The sequence below is a fragment of the Caretta caretta genome, chromosome 11 (assembly GCF_965140235.1).
Source record: "Caretta caretta isolate rCarCar2 chromosome 11, rCarCar1.hap1, whole genome shotgun sequence".
NCBI classification, from domain to species: domain Eukaryota; kingdom Metazoa; phylum Chordata; order Testudines; family Cheloniidae; genus Caretta; species Caretta caretta.
This window is the reverse complement of record NC_134216.1, coordinates 56176363-56195970: the sequence shown is the minus strand read 5'-3', so window position 1 is coordinate 56195970 and position 19608 is coordinate 56176363. Positions and strand designations below refer to the sequence as shown.

At 44.1% G+C, this 19608-nt stretch overlaps 1 protein-coding gene across 2 annotated transcripts in view; it reads right to left on the bottom strand.

The window, feature by feature from the left end:
• SLC39A10 (solute carrier family 39 member 10) overlaps window positions 1-19608 on the bottom strand; it is a 75919-nt gene that overhangs the window by 19636 nt on the left and 36675 nt on the right. For both annotated transcript variants that reach the window (XM_048868447.2, XM_048868446.2), the window contains exons 6-8: window positions 18021-18144; window positions 16210-16578; window positions 10302-10382 (exon numbers count right to left, since the gene is read on the bottom strand). In XM_048868447.2, the coding sequence (XP_048724404.1) occupies window positions 10302-10382; window positions 16210-16578; window positions 18021-18144 (574 nt within the window). The remainder of the gene's footprint in view (window positions 1-10301; window positions 10383-16209; window positions 16579-18020; window positions 18145-19608) is intronic.

The window sequence follows — 19608 nt, the reverse complement described above, 5'->3', positions numbered from 1 at the left end:
AACAGAGCTATCAATCAGGATTGGGACCTCATTGTTTTATGTGTTGTACAAATAGGCAACACACACAGTCCCCGTCTGAAAGCATTTACAAACCACACAGACAAGTGACAGACAAAGTGCGGTGGGGCAGGGATTCAAAATATATATCTAAACACAAACACACAATATTTTAACATTATTTATAATAGGGAAAGTAAGTCTGACTGTCCTCATCTGCCTGAAGTTCTTTTTAGTTGACTGATTTCTTATGCACATTATGGCAGAGATTAGGGTAACCCAAACAGTAGTTGAAGAGTGAGATATGATGCCCGGTATTTACATCATACTTTCCAAAACTGCATTAAAGTATAATCCTTCTCTGCACTTGCATCAGCATCTTTTTGCCATTTACTTTAATAAAAGGACAATCAGGCCCAGAATGAGGATTCTGGAGATTAAGAACATTTGTCAGAAGAAGTGTTGTGGCATATTCAAAGTTTATTACTCTGATTTTTGAAAGTTAAATTCAGTTTTGTTTTCTTAATTCAAATAAATTATCAGTTTCAGCACTGTTTAGCATTCAGTGCTTTTTCAGCAGTAAGCACTATTTCAAAAATTAGAGGACAAGACAAAATGTTCTTACGAATGTGACCACTCCAGATTTTCATAAATTTGCAGAACACTGGAAACTAAAATATCCTGAAGTGTTCTGATTGGTGTATTTTATTAATCACTTACTCTGGGACTAACTTCACTGATAACGATTCTCAGGTGCAAGATTACCAAATCATGCTAGGAAAAAAAACCAGTTACTCACCTTCTCATAACTGTTGTTCTTCGAGATGTGTTGTTCACGTCCATGCCAATCAGGTGAGAGCGTGTGCCGTGTGCACGATTGTTGGAAAGTTTTTCCTTAACAGCACCCGTTAGGTCAGCCGCGGAGCCCCCTGGAGTGGCACCTTTATGGCGCTCAATATATGACCGTGCCGACCTGACCCCCGCTTCAGTTCCTTCTTGCCAGCTACTCCGACAGAAGGGAAGGGGGGTGGGTATTGGAATGGGCGTGAACAACACATCCTGAAGAACAACAGTTATGAGAAGGTGAGTAACCGTTTATTCTTCGAGTGCTTGTTCACATGAATTCCAATCAGGTGACTTCCAAGCTCTACCATGGAGGTGGGGGCGGAGTCAAGGAACCACTGATTGGAGCACCACTCTGAAGGCTGCATCATCTCCAGCGTGATGGGTGACAGCGTTGTGAGAGGTGAATGTATGCACCGATGACCAAATAGCAGCTCTGCACTTCTGTACCGGGACTTGGGCCAGAAATGCTGCTGAAGAAGCTTGAGCTCTTGTGGAGTGTGCCATAACAGGCAGAGCTGGGACCTTGGCCCAGCTCAGAGCATGTGCAGATACAGTCTGCGATCCAAGACAAATACGCTGAGAAGAGATCGTGAGTCCTTTCTCCGATTTGCAACTGCCACGAATAGTTGGTTTGATTTTCTGAACGGTTTAGTAAGCTCAATGTAGAATGCCAACACCCTCAGAACGTCCAGTGAACTAAGCTATTTTTCCCAGGCACTGATGTGAGGCTTGGGATAAAAAACGAGCAGGAAGATATCTTGGGCAGTATGAAAATGAGACACCACCTTGGGAAGAAAAGCTGGGTGAAGCCTGAGTTGCACCTTGTTCTTGTGGAAGACTGTGTAAAGTGGATCAGAAGTTAGTGCCTTCAGCTCAGACACCCTTTTAGCTGATGTGAGAACAACCAGGAAGGCCACCTTCCAGGACAAACAGAGCAAAGAGCAAGTTGCCAATGGCTCAAAGTGGGGCCCCATGAGCCTGCTGTGACGGGGCAAGGCCAGATGGCTATAGAAAAGTAGTGGAAGATAGATATATTAGCTCCAGGCTAAACAAATCCCTGGTACCAGGTTAAGTGAAATGGAAGCTGCTCCAGGTCAATTAAGGCACCTGGGGCCAATTAAGAACTTTGCACCTTTGCCCCCTGATTAATCACTGAGACTGGGAGACAGAGACTGTGCAAGGAAGGATAACTTCTCCTCACCTCCCACGCTGGCTTATGATGAAAATGGCTCAGTAGACTGTGACCATTGTCTCTAGAGAAAGAAGGGTTACGTGGAGGGTCACAGTGAGCCTCTGAGGCTAGCGAAATCTGCCAGGACACGTGGGACCCATGGAGGCAAGGACAGAGCTTTGTCACAATGGATAATACCAGGTTAAGGTCTCACACGGGTACTGGCTGACGAACATGTGGGTATAACCTTTTCAGCCCCTTCAAGAAACGCCCCACCATGGGATTTGCGAATATGGAATGGATGGATGGCCGCGAGGTGTACTTTAATAGAGGATGGTGCAAGGCCTTGTTGTTTCAGGTGTAGGAGGTACTCTAAGATGAGCGGACATGATGCCTGTAAGGGAGGTGCATGATACTCCTCACACCAGCAGGTGAACCTTTTCCACTTAGCTAAATAAGCGACTCTGCTGGTGGATGGTTTCCTGCTGCTCGTCCGAGAAGGACGTTCCTGACAGGACTCCAGCACAGGAGCTCCGTTGGATTTAACCATGAAGCTTCCAGGCCGTGAGATGGAGGGACTGAAGGTCTGGGTGCTGAAGGCAACCGTGGTCCTGTGTGATTAGGTTGGGGCAGAGTGGTAGAGAGATTGGGTCGTCCACTGACAGCACCAAAAGCGTGGTGTACCAAGCTGGAGCAAGGAGGATTACCCTCACCTGGTCTCTGCAGATCTGGACCAGTACCCTGTGCACAAAAGGGACTGGCGGGAAGACATACATAAGGTGGTCTCCCCAGGGTAGTAGAAACATGTCTGAGGAGGAGCCCGGTCTGTGGTTCTGAAAGGAGCAGAATATTGGGCATTTCCTGTTGTTCCTGGTGGCAAACAGGTTGACCTGGGGAAATCCCCACCTTTGGAAGATGGAGTGTATGACATCCGGTCAGATGGACCACTTGTGATTAAAGAATGATCTGCTAAGGTGGTCTGCTCGTTCTGCACTCCTGGCAGATAAGATGCCTCCAGGTGAATGGAGTGGGCTATGAACTAGGCTTGAAGTTGACGGGCTTCTTGACATAGTGGAGAGGAACATACTCCCCTCTGCTTGTTGATGTAAAACATGGCAGTGGTGTTGTCTGTCACTGCCATGTACTGGACTTGCAGTACGGACAGGAATGCTTGACACACCAATCGTACCACTCTGAGCTCCCCGATATTGACATGAAGAGAGAGCTCGTCTTGCGACCATAGCCCCTGCATCTGGAAGTCCCCCAGGTGTGCCCCCCAACCCGACTATGATGTGTCCATACTAGGGTCAAGGTCGGCTGTTGAAAGAAACTCCCTCACACACACTGTATGGGGTTCGCGCCACCGCTGGAGGGACTGGAGTACTTGTTGTGGCAACGGAAGTACTGAGTCTAGCCTGTCATGCCTTGGGCATTATACAGAAGAAAGCCACGCTTGGAGTGGCCTGAGTCTGAGTCTGGCATGCCTGACCACATAAGTGCAGGCTACCATGTGGCCGAGGAAGGCCAGACAACCCCGCATCGTAGTGGTCGGGTACTGCATGAGAATATCCCACCTCTACTGTACACAGAACCCAGCGGTCCGATGTTATTTGGGACCATGCACGGTAGAAGTGGAATAGGCGATTCAAAAAGGGGGAGGTGCCATGGCGTGTACACCGTCCTCGGGCGCACTTTCAAAAGGCCTGCTTTGAGCCTGACGATGGCTTGGTCAGGCCCTGGCCTTGCCCTGACTGGGAGTGGGGTGGTTTGCACTTAGAATTTCTAGCCTTCTGTCTGTTAAAAAAAAAAAAAAAAAAAGTCTTGTCTAGGATGAGGAGGGTAGGACTCTTGCTGGTGGGACTTGAAATGTTTTCATTGGGGTGCTGGGGTATGCATCCCCAGAGGCTTCATCGTTGCCCAGAAGTCCTTTAAATTGTGCAGCTTAGAATCAGTCTGGTCTGAGAATAACCCTGCATCCTTGAACCGAAGGTCCTGCAGGGCTTGCTGCACTACTGCAGGTAGACCAGACGCCTGCAGCCATGCACCCCTTCTTATGGCCAGAGTCTGCCGCATCCAGGGAAGCGTGAAGGGAGGTTCTCACCACTGACTAACCTTCTTCAATGATAGCCATAAATTCGGCTCTGGAGTCCAATGGTATAAGCTACTTAAACTTCAACATTGAGGCCTATGAGTTGAAGTTGTATCTGCTAAGGATAGCTTGTTGACTAGCTATCCTCAGCTACAGGCCCGCAGTTGAATAGACATTCCTACTGAATAGGTCTAACCATTTTGACTCCTTTGACTTCGGAGCTGGCCCCTGTCTTTCTTTCTCATTAACTGTGGTGACCACCAGGGAACACAGCTGCGGATGAGAAAACAAGTACTCATATCCTTGGACGAGACAAAGTACTTGCATTCGACACCCCTTGCAGTGGGGGGAAGGATGGATGCCGGGGTCTGCCAGAGCCTTTTCACATTGCTCTGTATAGTTTTGATCAGGGGCAGAGCGCCCTGGATGGGCCCTCTGGCATTAGGATATCGACGATAGGGTCCTCAGGTTCAATAATCTCCTCTGCCTTCAACCCCATGTCACGGGCAATCCTGTGCAGGAGGTCCTGGTATGCCCTATGGTCTATTGTGGAGGTCCAGAAGCTGAGGCCCCTGCCATTGCCTCATCAGGGGACAAGGATGAAGAGGCTAGAGGTAGCACGGGGTCCTCTTGTCCCTCAACCTCTCTGGCCTCCTCCTGGTTGATATTGGAGACCCGTGGGCTGACCCTCGTTGCAGCGATGGTAGCCTGGTCCACAATTGGTGTTGTCACTGCAGCAACCTCTGTGATGACCTGGAAGCCCACTCATGGGAAGTAGCTGTATCCAATCCCTTAGGGGCCAGGCAATCCCTAGGTGATTGGGGTGCTCTGGTTTTGGAGACAACCGAACGAGAGCCCCTGGAGAATGAACCCTGGGCCTGCTGATAAGCCGAGGGGGTCCAAGTCATTGCGGCTGAGGCTGCAAGTGTGGAGGCCAAGTTACAGGTGCCTCGCTTCTATGTCTGAGGGAACAGTGCTCACTGTGGCGGGAGTAGAATGATTCCGCCTCTGAGTCTGATGACTCCAATCTGGACCTGGACGACCACGGCAAGGGACAATGACCACACTGCACAGGGGATCGGTGCAGAGAGCTGGGTGCTGGAGATTGGTGCCACTCCGTCGGTGCTCCAACGGTGCCGGCGATTGATGTGGTTTCAGCGATGGCAGAGATCAATGCCGTTCCAGCGACGCTGGAGATCTGGATTGCCTGGGCGGCGCTGGGGAGGAGTGTAAGGAGTCTCGAGATGGCTGCCAGTGCCTCGGCAATTGTGAGCGGTGTCGAGAACGGTGCCGTGCAGGAGAATGCCACATCATAGCCGGCTTCCCTCTAGATGGCGCTGGGCATGGAGGTATAGGAGGCTTGTCCCTGACCGCCAGGGGTTGCGATGCCGCCAGTTCTATCAACTCCCAGGCAGCTACGAAAGTGTCTGGGGTGGAGGGTAACTCCAATTCCTCCACCTGGTACTGCTTGTGCAGGGAGTCACGGGGGGCTGGACTCAGTGGTCCCCCTCCGGGAACTGAAGTCAATGGTGCCGACTCTTGACCCTTGAGCGCTGAGTGCTCCTTCCCAGGATGCACCCAGAAGCTGAGACACCTTCAGCCTCTGTGAGCGGCCTCTGTCAGTTTCCTTCTGCTTGTGCAGTACCGGCAAGTGGTAATAGTGCCAGATAGTCTGCGTGAGGGTCTCTGGACTCTTCTTGGTGCCATATCACGCACTGAGGCCAGAGCGCTGCACACTGATTCGCTCAGCCCCAGGACCCTGCGCTCCAACACAGGTTGAGGATGGAGAGCAGACTCCATCAAAAGCTGTTTCAGATGGAAGCCCTCTCTTTTTTCGTCCTGGGTCGAAAGGACCTGCAAATTTTGCACGTCTGTTTGGTGCTCTTCCCCCAGACACTTCAGGCACACATCGTGGGAGTTGCCAATTGGCATGGGCTTACTACAGGTCCCACACGGTTTAAACCCTTGGCCCCAAGGCATGCCCCGGAGCCGAGGGAAGGAAAGGAATAGAGTGGAACCATGGTCCCTAACCAAAAATATAATAAACTATGCTAAACTAAGAACTGAAACCTATAAACTAAAAACTGAAACCGCTAAACTATAGACCTAACGCACAAGCTAAGGGAAGCACTTGCGAGGCAAGCAAATGCCGTTCCAACAACCGTCATGGGCGGTAAGAAGGAACTGAAGGGGGTGGGTCGGCAGCTTCATAAAGGCACCACTCCAGGGGGCTCCATGGCCAACCCAACGGGTGCTGCTAAGGGAAAACTTTCCAACGTTTGGCGCACACCTGACTGGAACTGTCGTGAAAAGCACTCAAAGAAGAATGGGAAATTTCACTTCAACCAATGCTCATAGATCACCGAAAGCCTTCTACAGACAGAAATTAACTGAAGGCTGAGCAGAAGAGGGTGGAAACAGCTGGTTAAGTGATTCAATCCACCTGGGATTAAAGTTTCTAATTTTGGGCTTGTCTTCACATGCAGCACTACAGTGGCACAGCTGCCCCAGTGCATCTATGCCATGGTAGCACTTTAGTGGAGACACTCCTAGGTGAACTGGAGAGCTTTTCCTGTCGGTCTCCCTTTCCGAGAGGCGGTAGCTCTGTTGATGGAAGAATCCCATGCACCACTACAGACTAGGGACCGAATGGCTAGACAGCAGTTCTGCAGAAAAGGATCTAGGGGTTACAGTGGACGAGAAGTTGGATATGAGTCAACAGTCTGCCCTTGTTGCCAAGGCCAATGGCATTTTGAGATGTATAAGTAGGGGGCATTGCCAGCAGATTGAGGGACGTGATCGTTCCCCTCTATTCGACATTGGTGAGGCCTCATCTGGAGTACTGTGTCCAGTTTTGGGCCCCACACTACAAGAAGGATGTGGAAAAATTGGAAAACGTCCAGCGGAGGGCAACAAAAATGATTAGGGGACTGGAACACATGACTTATGAGGAGAGGCTGAGGGAACTGGGATTGTTTAGTCTGCAGAAGAGAAGAATGAGGGGAGATTTGATAGCTGCTTTCAACTACCTGAAAGGGGGTTCCTAAGAGGATGGATCTAGACTGTTCTCAGTGGTAGCAGATGACAGAACGAAGAGTAATGGTCTCAAGTTGTAGTGGGGGAGTTCTAGGCTGGATATTAGGAAAAACTTTTTCACTAAGATGGTGGTGAAACACTGGAATGCGTTACCTAGGGAGGTGGTGGAATCTCCTTCCTGAGAAGTTTTTAACGTCAGGCTTGACAAAGCCCTGGCTGGGATGAGTTAGTTGGGGATTGGTCCTGCTTTGAGCAGGGGGTTGGACTAGATGACCTCTTGAGGTCCCTTCCAACCCTGATATTCTATGATTCTGTGATGAAGACAGTGCTTGTCTACATGGGGGGGGTTAGGTGAGTATAATTACATTGCTCAGGGGTGTGGATTTTTCTGTCGGTGCCGGTGTTATACCAATATACGTCTGTAGTGTAAACTTGGCCTTAACGTATTCAAGTAATGGCCGTGAATAACATGAGTGGAATGGTTCAGTATTATTCTTTAAAAGTAGGTCAAAAGTACTTGTTAATTTTTAACCCACCTTTTTAGCTGTGTATATAGAAGTCTCCTCTCTCATACAGTGAGCATCAACAGAAGCAACATATATTGACTGCAACTCTCTCAGCTTGCCTGAAACCAATTTTGAGTGATCCTTTAAAACTCAGTATATGTCCTTTGCCCTCCACCTCCATCAGAGCTGGGGCTCTCAGAGGAGGCTACCTACAGCAGTGGTTTTCAAACTGCAGGTCGCGACCCACTACTGGGTCACGGAATGTAAGACACTGGGTCACCGTGGCTCTGGTCAGCCATTAAAAGGCCCAGTCGGTGGTCCTGCCTGACTAAGGCAGGCTAGTCCTTACCTGTTCTGACACTGCACTGTGCCCCAGAAGCAATCAGCAGCAGGTCTGGCTCCTAGGCAGGGGGGCCCACAGGGTTCCGCGTGCTGCCCCAAGCACTGGTTCCGCACTCCCATTGGCCAGGAACTAATTTCTACCAGCTAAGGTTAAAAAATTCCCCAAGGCACAAATCCTTTGTCCTTGGACAGTACACTGCCACCACCAAGTGATTTAGACAAAGAATCAGGGAAAGGACCACTTGGAATTCCTATTCCCACAAAATATCCTCCCAAGTCCTACACCCCCTTCCTGGGAAGGCTTGAGAATAACATACCAACCAAAAAGGTAAACCAGATTCTTTAAAAAAATAGAACTTTATTATGAAGAACAAAAGTAAAAGAAGCACCTCTGTAAAATCAGGATGGAAGGTAACTTACAGGGTAATCAGATTCAAAACACAGAGGATTCCCCTCTAGGCAAAACTTTAAAGTTACAAAAAACAGGGATAAACCTCCCTCTTAGCACCGGGAAAATTCACAAGTTGAAAACAAAAGGTAATCTAACGCGCCCTGCCTTATTTACTTACTCTTTTTGCAATACTGAGACTCACTTTAGGATGGTTTATAGGAGGAGTTTTCTGACCTAGTGCTTCTCTGCTTCCCAAGAGAACACAAAAACAAAAGCACAAACAAAGCCTCCCCCCCCCCCCAGATTTGAAAGTATCTTCTTTCCCCATTGGTCCTTTTGGTCAGATGCCAACCAGGTTATTTGAGCTTCTTAACCCCTTACAAGTAAGGAGAAATTCTAGGCTACACTTAGCTGTATGGTTATGACAAGGTGCTAAATTAATTCCATTATCCTGTACAAATTCTAACTCCAATAACATACATTCCAATTCCTTAAATTCTCCAGCAGTTTCACTTCTTGTCCTAAACTGTTGTGTGTAGCATTGTTGTCCAATACTAAAAACTTCTGCATTACCCCATCTGTAATCTCTTACCTGCCTCAGAGAGATGGTGGCAGGCTAAATCTGATTTACTTCTATCGTGGTTTTCATCCAAAGATCTCTAAAAGCTTTACAAGTATTTTGTGGCTTTACTGCTCTCTTGGAGGAGCACAAACAAGCCCCTACCTAGGTCCTCTCTGGGTAATAACAGACATTAGCTGGACACGTCACTCATGATATATGCTTGTTTGAAACACTAGAAGTGACCTCTACTACAAAAGTATGGTGTATTGGAGAAAGCAAGAACAGAGAGTAAAGACAAAAGGATAATTTTAAAGAGAGAAAACTTGCCAACATTCTTTTAATTCCTGGTATGATCATTTTATTCTTTCCCCCAGTCTTAAAAATCTCTAGAAGTGAAACCAGGGCCTCAGAAAACAGTGTCTCAAAAGGTCTTCCAGTTACAAAACTTCTAGGGGATGGAGAAGACTGCAAATGGCAGAACTGTAATTCAGCAAGGGAAAATAGTCAAGGAGAAGTGGACTGTAACATATCACTACCCATACTGAGCTGTGAAAAAAATATCTGTAAAATGGCAATGATAAGGCTAGCCTTAAAGAATAACTGCTTTAAAAATTCTATCCTAGTGCCAATGGATTTCAGATACACATACCTGCCTGGAACTCCTAATTTTCAAGGAAGCAAAATATTCTCCCATATACTCAGTCTACTATGAATTGTATGGACCCTGATAATCCATACCGACTCCCCATCATAGCACATGCCAAAACAGCAGTTCAGCAGCAAGATGGCTGCAGTTTAAAAAGTCATGTTCATAAAACTTTCCTTTTTGCCTATGCAATTTTTTTTCTCTAGTATCACCATATGCAATGTGATGCAGCAGCACACCTCTTCTATTTGCAGGGCCCCATATCAAACAGGCTTGACTGGCTGTGGATATAGTAAGGCTCCTTATGACTCCTAGCTGAATGAAATTCACAGATGCCTATCCCTGACAGAACAATACATTCACAAGTACATGACCAACCAACAACGTACTCAAATGTATTCAGTAAGAACATTCTAATAACATGCGTTTTGAAAGTTTCACATACAGAATGGAACGTATACTGATGATGCTAGATTCCTACTAAAATACACGTTAATGTTCTGATTATACACACTGAATAATGGCATACTATAATCATGTTCTCTATGTGAATTTCTTCTGGTGTAAATGGTCGTCCTAATGGTTTTCACATTGCATTTTGTTTACCCTCATTACTATTGTGATAACCTGTGGATATATTTTTCATATAGTACCTTTTCATTCAATGTCAAAGAGATCAAAAACATCTACATTTGAAGTTTACAGAATTAATTACCTAATTCATGGGGAAGCTCATGACAAAACACTGCTACAGATGTACTAATTCCTCCTGTCAGTCCGGCACTAAAAGCTGCTCCTGGAAAAATAAGATGCAAATAATGGCATTTTAATCTTATTGGCTACGTTAAACATCAATAGATAGGTAATGTACAGAGTTCCCTTTTCAGAGATTCTAATATTTTTCAGCCTACATGTGACTATTATTTTAAATATTTGTTCTTAGTAGCGTGTATCCAGTGTGTGTAAAAGGTGTGTGCAAAAGCATTGTAGTTACTGGACTGGCATTATGCTGCATGCCATGCTGCTCAGTTCATCTGAAAAAACAGATCTTTAGGAAAAGGTATGGACTTGAGAACAAACTGGAAATAGGCAAAGGGTTTATATTCTCATGAAACATACTGCACCAGTTTTACATTTTAAAGAATGTGAAAAGCACACAAAGGTGATAACAGTGGGTGAAAGGGACAGCCCAGTTATCTGTTCTTCCTTTTCACACTGGAAATTCATACTGATATTTAATCCATGAGCTATTGCTTGCTTTACTACTTTTTCCACTGGATACCAACCAACAACAATATTAATTTAGGTTATGTGTGTACAATACAAACACTACAACTCCACAGTTACAGTGCTGCAACCAAGTCACTGCAGAGTAGACACCTGTTACAGCAACAGAAAGGTTTTTTCCATCACTATAGTAAATCCACTCCCTTGAGAGGTGGCTGCAGGAAGAATTCTTCCATCAACTGAGCTGCATCTAAAATGAGAGTTAGGTCAACTACATTATATCGGGAAAATTTTTGTGCCCTATCTTGGACAATATGGCTAGCGTAGCTCAGGTCTTATTTTGGGAGGAGGTTGGAGATAAGAAAGGAGACTTCTCCAGATTTTGGCCCCTACACTTTGATATTGGCAGTAACAGCTGTTAATGAGGGGCTAAAGGTCACCTATTAATGCACCTCTCCTTGCTCTTATTAAAAAACAAACAAACAAACAAAAAAAAAACAACCACCCTTTGGCAGCAAACACCTAGCTGCAGATCCTGTGCTCAGAAGCAGAGGGACTTCGTGAGTACTGCATTCAGTCTGTTTGTCTATTCTTCATGAAGGTTGTGATCAGGCCGGTTGAGACAAGTCTGTTTGTGTTGGTGGCTTTGAACAGACAGAGTGTTTGAAGTCTGAGTACCTAATTCCTCCCTATTAACAAGGGTTGAGCCATGAGGTTTAATATAAATCACTTGCCAGGCAAACTCCTGAGCAAGCATACAGAAATGGAAAATAGAAGAGTTTCGGAGGGAGCGTAGCTCCTACTGTTTAGGTCTGGCTCTACATCAGGTAGCAGATATAGACAATGGATGGAACAACTGTTGTGATCTGCTTTGATGTGCATGTTTTCCTTTCTTCTGAAAGACAAGATTTGTTCCCATACTGGACTAGAAAATACATGGTCCGGTAGTGCAAGTTTTAACGCTGCACATCAGAGGGGAAAAAAAGACTGCTCGGGCAACCACATTTGGAATTTGTGGTCAGATATGCCACAAGGGAAAGGATCAGTGATAAGACAACTGGAGAGAATAGAAACCAGAGCAGACTGGCAATTTGGAACCTGCAGAGGGTGGGGGCGAGTCATACAACCCAGCCAGAAGTATCAAATTGTTATCAGTTATTCAGCGAGTCAACTATCAGACAATGTAGCTCTGGATGAATGGAAAAGAAAGCTACAGGAGATGTACCTGGTGATTTTTCTTGCGTATGAAGCAAGTACTATCAGAGACTGTTCAGCCATCTTCAGGCAAACAATTGTCATCAGCAACTCCATATTAAGAAGAGCAGACAGAGAATTTACCAAGGAACCCAAGGACAAAAAAGAATGGTGTGCTGTCTCCAGGGAATGAAAATATGAAATGCAACCACAAAATTGGATGGGATTATGAAGTCATCCAGAAAATCTCCACTGCTGATGTTACACATTGACTTGGCACCACATAGAACTACCCAAATCAGTGGTTCTCAACCTTTCCAGACTATAGTACCCCTTTCAGAAGTCTGATTTGTATTGTGTACCTCCAACTGTCACCGCACTTAAACAGCTTGCTTACAAAATCAGACATAAAAATACACAAGTTTCATAGCACCCTATTACTGAAAAATTGCTTACTTTCTCACTTTTACTATATAATTATAAAATAAATCAATTGGAATATAAATATTGTACTTACACTTCAGCATATAGTATATAGAGTAGTATAAACCAAGTCATTATCTGTATGAAATTTTAGTTTGTATTGACTTTGTCAGTGCTTCTTACGTTGTAAAACTAGGCAAATGTCTAGATGAGTTGATGTACCCCCGGAAGACCTCTGCATACACGTATCCATGGTACACGTATCCATGGTTGAGAACCACTGCTCCAAATTATAGAAGAATTCAGGGCCCTTGGGCGGGAGCTGAAGGCCAAGAGTACTTTAGCTAAAAGACAACCCTATTACAGCAAAGGAGCAAGGACAGAAATTAGAAACAAAAAAGCACTCTAGAACTAATGGAAAAAGGGGGGAGGTGGGGAGAACGGATAGCGATTGATGTAAATTAGAAGTTAAGAAGTGCAGAAAAATGTATAAGGGACTAGTGTAGATGCGATAAATCGATCCCTGATCGCTCTGCTGTTGACTCCTGTACTCCACCGCGGCGAGAGGCAGAAGCGGAGTCGACGGGGGAATGGTGGCCGTCGACCCCGCGCCGTGAGGACGCAAGATAAGTCGACCTAAGATACGTTGACGTCAGCTACGCTATTCTTGTAGCTGAAGTTGTATATCTTAGGTTGATATCCCCCACCCCAAAGTGTAGACCAGGCCTAAGGAGATCAGGGAAAAGTCCTTAGCTGCCAGAGCTAGACAATAAGGAATTGTTAAAGTATATTAGGAAATTCTAGCAATGGTGAAGGCCCATTACTCAATGGAAATGGTAAACTTGTGAATAATGAAGCAGCAGAGGCAGAAGCAATTAATAAATAAGTCTGTTCCGTATTTGGAAAGAAGCAGAATGATGTTCTTATAGCATAGGAGGATGATTAAGTACTTTCCAGTCCAACAATAACTGAGGACAATCCCAGGCAAAATAATGGAAATGATATGGGATTCAGTTGATAAAATATTAGAGAATAGGAATATAAGTAATGTCAGTAAATAAGATTTTACGGAAAATAGGTCTTGTCCAACAAACAACTTCATTCTTGGATGAGATTACTAGTTTGCTTGATATAGGTAACTGCATAGACGTAATATACTTTGACTTTTGTAAGGTATTTGACTTAGTAACACACAACATTCTGATTAACAAACAGAACTATACAATACCAACAGAGCACACATTAAAGGGATTAAGAACTCACTAACTGAGGGATCTCAAAAACAGTTTTCAATGAGGAATTATTGAACGGGGGGTGTTTCTGGTGAGGTTTTGCCAGGATGAGTACTATGTATGAATATGTTAATCAACATTTTCATCAATGATCCAGAAGTAAATAGAAAATCACTGCTGATAAAATCTGCGGCTAACACAGACTGGCAGAATGGTAAATGATGACTGTGTATAAAAGGGGGAGTAGTGAGCAGGATGTGGTTTGTAACTCTGTATATGGCAGTGGTCAGACTGATGCTGGAATACCACATGCAGGTCTGGTGTCCACATTTTCAAAAAAAGGATGATGAAAAATTGGAAAGGGGACAGATAATCACACAAATGATTTGAGGCCTGGAAAAAATGCCTAACAGTGAGAGACTTAAAACAGCAATCTGTTTAGCTTATCCATTAGAAGATTTTGAAATGGTTGATTAGTGTATTAATACCATCACAGGGAGAAAACATTCAGGTACTAAAGAGTTCTCTAATCTAGCAAAGAAAGGCATAACAAGAACCAATGGCTGGAAGCTGAAGCCAGATAAATTCAAATTAGAAATCAGTCACAGGTTTTTAAAACAATAGTGAGGATGATTAAACACTGAACAGAGGAAGTGGTGGATTTTCCATCTCTTTATGTCTTCAATTGAAGATTGGCTATATTTTCCAGAAAGGAAGCCTAACAAGTTATTGGGCTCAATATAGGGGTAACTGGGTGCAATTTAATGGTCTGTGATATACAGAGTGTCAGATTATACAATCTCTTCCGTCTTTAAACTCTATGACTCTATTGATCTCTCATCTCTCCAGGAGCACAATGAAGACATCAGCAAAGAATACGGTTTTTTGGGTCTAACTGCAGGACATGTTTTTCAGGGTTTAGTTGCCAGCCCCAACTGCAGCACTTTTTGAAGTGATTATCTGAGAGCCATATGAGTAGCTTGATTCACTCCTCATCTAGTGGGCAAGTATGTTTCCCAACCCACTCCAAAGCCCACTTAGTCAGAATCTATTGCACTACAATGCCACCTAGTGTTAAGAAAACCAGCCCAGCAATCATCTCTAATAAGCTGTACTTTGGATAGTACTTTCCCTCATTTTTATTCCCATGTGAAATATTCAGAACAGTGCATTTTCTACTTCCAAAGACACTGGTAAGCTCTGGGTGAATCTGGATGGAAGATGCTATAACAGAACCCAAAATGCCACAAAAGCTGCTTACTTCTGTTCCAGTTTCTCTCTCTAGAGGCTTGTCTACACTACAAAATTAGATCGACTTAAGTTAGGTCAACCTACAGCCACCACAGCAATTAATTCAGCTGTTGGCGTCCACACTACCCTTCTTCTGCTGGTGGTGCGCGTTCTCACCAGAAGTGCTTACATGGACTGAAGTGGAGCATTGTGGGGTACTGATAGCCGGAGTGTGGGCACTGACATCCAAAGGGGGCTTACAGCTAGAGCCCACCCCAGGGCTGATAGAGATGTGAGCCTAGCAAGGGGCTCAATTTCACAGCAGGGAGCCTACCAGCAATGAAATTGACATTCTTGTCAGTTTTACAGCTGCTATTATTTAACATATCCTCTCCAGCCCTGGCTGTCAATGTGGCACCTGGCTCACAGCTGGTACCCCGCCCCCATAGCAGGAGCAGGAGACAAAACATGAAACAATAGCAGCCGTGAAACTGACAAGAACATCAATTTCACTGCTGGTAGGCTTCCTGCTGTGAAACTGAGCCCTGTACAGGGCTCACAGCTTGGGCTGTCAGCTCCCAGGCAGGGGGGGATTCCAGCTGTGAGCCCGGCACCTGGCTAACAGCTTGGGCTGTCAGCACCGGGGGTCAGAGGTATTCAGCTGTGAGCCCAGCACCCACCTGACAGCTCAGGCTGTCAGCTTCAGGGCGGGTGGGGGGGGAGAGCACGTGGACCCAGCTATCAGCCCCACATGGGGCTGACAGCTAACAATGATGTAAGTAACAAAGTGTCTACAGGGACACAGAGTTGCCCTAACTACATCGATGTAAGCGCTATGCCTCTCACAGAGGTGGAGTTATTAAGTCAATGTAATGGGCAACTTACGTCATTGGGAGTACCACTGTAGTGTAGAAACTAACAAGAGTCCTCTATGTTTTTTAATTTGAGGTATACATTTAATTTGAGCCTTTATTATGGTGTTTTAAAGTTTCCATGCAGCTTGCAGGCATTTCACTTTTATGACTGTACCTTCTAATTGCCATTTAGCTAGATTCCTCATTTTTGAGTAGTTCCCCTTTCTGAAATTAGCGTAGACAAGGCTTATACCACAGCTGCTGGCATTTTTAAACACCAAGGTACTTAGACCTGCTCTGCGCAAGATTAAACAAAATGCTAGTGGCCACCTGGAGCCTCATCTGTACTAATCCTCCTGATATTACTGTTACCCATAGAGCTTCACCAGTGGGAAATTTTACCAAAATTACCTATGACAGGTACAGCCATAGAGAATATACTCAACACCTTGTATTTACTTACCTATTGCTAAACCATCGCTAAAATTGTGGATGCCATCTCCCATAATTACCATCCAAGCTATATTAGCAATCCCAGTATCTTTCAGGTCCTTTCCAGAATGGCAGTGACCATGAGAATGATGGGAATGTTTGTGATGCCAGTGATGGTTATGTTTCCTAGCTATTTTATCCTCTCCATGGTTGTCATCATATTCTGTATCATGAAGATCATGGTCGTGAACAGAGTGAGAGACATCATTGTGAGAATGGTGTATGTTGTTTCCATCTTCAACAGACAGAAAATTTTTAGGAGGGGATTCCAGCTGGCCATCTAGATCAGTTAGTTCAGTTTCATTAAGTCGATCTTCAGATACAACTGAGTCATCTGCACCTGTATTAAAGCCAGAGAAAGAGACATGGTGCATTAATTCTTTAGTAAGAAACCACCAGCAGGCATGCCATTGCACATTAATGTTTTCAGATATTCAACTGCTTTGCTAAAACAGAAGAAGAAAAGCCTACTAAACATGCCAACACTTCCCAAGCTAAAGATCACTGTTTCCACATGCAGCTGGAGTAACAAAATTCTCTTTTGTTGCATTATTTACTGTGGAATGTTTGCAGGTCATGCAGAAATTTCAAATGCAATGCAACTGCTCTGTACAACAAGTCATCTGCAGTACACAGAGCCACTTTCAGCCTGACCTCGCTTGTACCTGATAATTTGCTACTGACATAATTAGACAAAGCTCATGTTTTAGCAGAGCTAAAAAGCAGAAAAAAATATGTCAAGAATAGAGTAATAAAAATCTCTTACAGGCCAAAGACTGAGGCCAAAGTACACTGAAAACTTAACCTGGTTACTTCTGTATGCATGCGCACATACAGGTCATCCAACCAGCACTGGAGTGCAGCAACCTCTGTGTCTGAACATGGCAGCTCTTTAAAGTTATAAGAAAGGTGCAGTACAAATATGCGCTTGTTTCACAATGTAGTACGTCAGTGTGACTAGTTTTATAGGCGTGCCAGAACTACTTTTTACTTGGAAGCCCCAACAACAACAAAGAACAAGGAAAAAAGTGAATTAAACGCTGGGAAGTATTTAGCATGTTCCAGGTGCAATAAGTTTGCTGGTGTCAGCTCAGGTCGAAGTGATAAAATGACCTAGCTGGGGAGAGGGGGAGGGGTGTCTCAGGAATGATAAATAGATAAACATAATAAGGGTTATTTCACACTGGCCAAGATGACAACTCATCATTTCAAAATCAAAGTTAAGCAACTCTTAAAAATTCTTTGACATTTTCTTAATTCAGTTTATGTAGACAGACAAAATTACTGGACAAACCGTTTGACACATTATTTTGAGACTATTTCAAGAGACGGACCTTAATCTAAGTGGAATGATCCTTACTGCTATGGCAATTCAAAAAGCTGTAGGCTCTACAGTTAAACAAAATAATGGTTTTGTTTTTATTATGAGGTGGTGGGGGAGATTTACTGGATGGTTTCAAACCCATTTGTCTAAATCAGCATTCTGCCAATTAAGTGAAAAGAAATTTTTTTTTTCTTAGAAGCCAAATTCCCATTTTCTATTAAAAGAAAGGAAAGCCATCTAACACAGCAAGGCTCTCACAGCAGAGTGTTTCAGTGCTTCTATAACTACAGTTGGGGCTTGCAGTCTTATATGAGGACAGTTGATTAGGTAATGCCAGTCTTATTAACACAGATTTACAGAGAGGAAGTGCTAACATACAAAACCATAGGTTACATGCCATTACTCTCTTTGCTCGGAGTCTTACATGGCAAGGACAAATTCTCAACATTCATGTCTACCTGCCAGGGGTTTGAGCTGAAGCCAGTCAGCATTTGGCCTATTATTCAGTTTGTGTTCTGAAAGCTTCCTTCCAATTGGTGATTCTTCAGTCTTCTGTTTTTTCTTGCACCACTTCTGTTTAGACTGAAACAGATAACTGTCAGTGCCTAGTTTGTAGCAAAACTGAAAGGAAAGGAAGCTTCACCGTAGTTTTGTCATACATATTACTTTAATATTCAGTAAGATTATCTTTGGATATGGTTCTCAAAACTACAGAATTTCAGATATTCAAGAAGATTATCACTGCTACAGATTATGGGAATTTTCAGCGATAGACCACAGATCTACATAATCAAATAATGTATAATTTCCTAAATTAGCACCATTCATACACAGAATACATCATCAATGCCTGTTGTATTAGCCAAGAGACACTTCCTATACAGAACTGTTAGATTCATTTAATTTGTTCACATTTTAAATTTGCATTTAATGAAGAAAATTTGTTCCCTTCCTGTTTGGTGTGTTTTATGACCAATACTACAGGCTAGGATCACAAGTTTTCCACACCAGTTTGGAGGATTTAATTAATTAATCTTAGTGGAAGATGTATGTAAATCCATGCACCCTATATTGACACCCTACATGCAATTTTAAATAATCTTTGTACAAAATACACCTTGTGAAGTATCACTTGAAAACTAATAACTTGCTGGTCAATGTCATATTGAAATGTCTGTTGCAACATTATATGTAAAGTTGTGAACATAACATGAAATTGTGATGGAAATGTGTTTACCAGACAAGTCTGGGGAGGGCGTAAATCTGTTTCTCAAAGACAAAAGACAAGCTGATGCCTCTAACCAGGTGTCAAAGTTTACAGACAATCACCTATTCTTTGGCAAGGAAGGGGAGCAGGAACAGATCAACCAGCATTTTAGAAGACAACATGGAACCTCTTTCACCACAAGACTCCATGTCTCCGCCCCTACAGCAGACAGGAACTTGATCCATTTCAAAGGGCTACTGAACTACAAAAGTGAAGGGCAAAAACACCCCAAGCATTCTCTCTTTCTATCTCTCTCTCACTCTTTCATTTCAGAAGACAAAGAAACCAGCCCTTTGGACTTTGAGAGCAGATCCTGACTTGAGAATCTGGTAAGCTATGCTGCTGAGAACATGTGGTAAGAATTTTATCTTGAACCAAGTCTAGTTTGTTAAGTTTCAGTTGCTCAGAAGTGTTTTATCTTTATTTCTCTTGTAACCATTTCTGACCTCAATGCCTTATACCTGTACTCACTTAAAAATCTACATCTTTACAGTTAAATAAACCTGTTTTATTCTTTAATCAAAACTAATTCAGCGTTGTGTTTAAACTGAATTGTTGGTAACTCCAATTAAAGCAGCAAACTTTTACACTGACCCCTTAATATCTGTCCAGGAAAGAACTGGCCAGTGCAGAATACATGTTTTGGGGGAAAATCCGGGACTCGGAGTGTGTTGGGATTACCCTGAAGGCAGTAATCAAGGCTGCTGGAAGCCAGTGTGGCTGGTGTGTAGCTGACAGGCTGCTGGGGTCACAATTGCTGGACCAGGGCTGTAGCTATA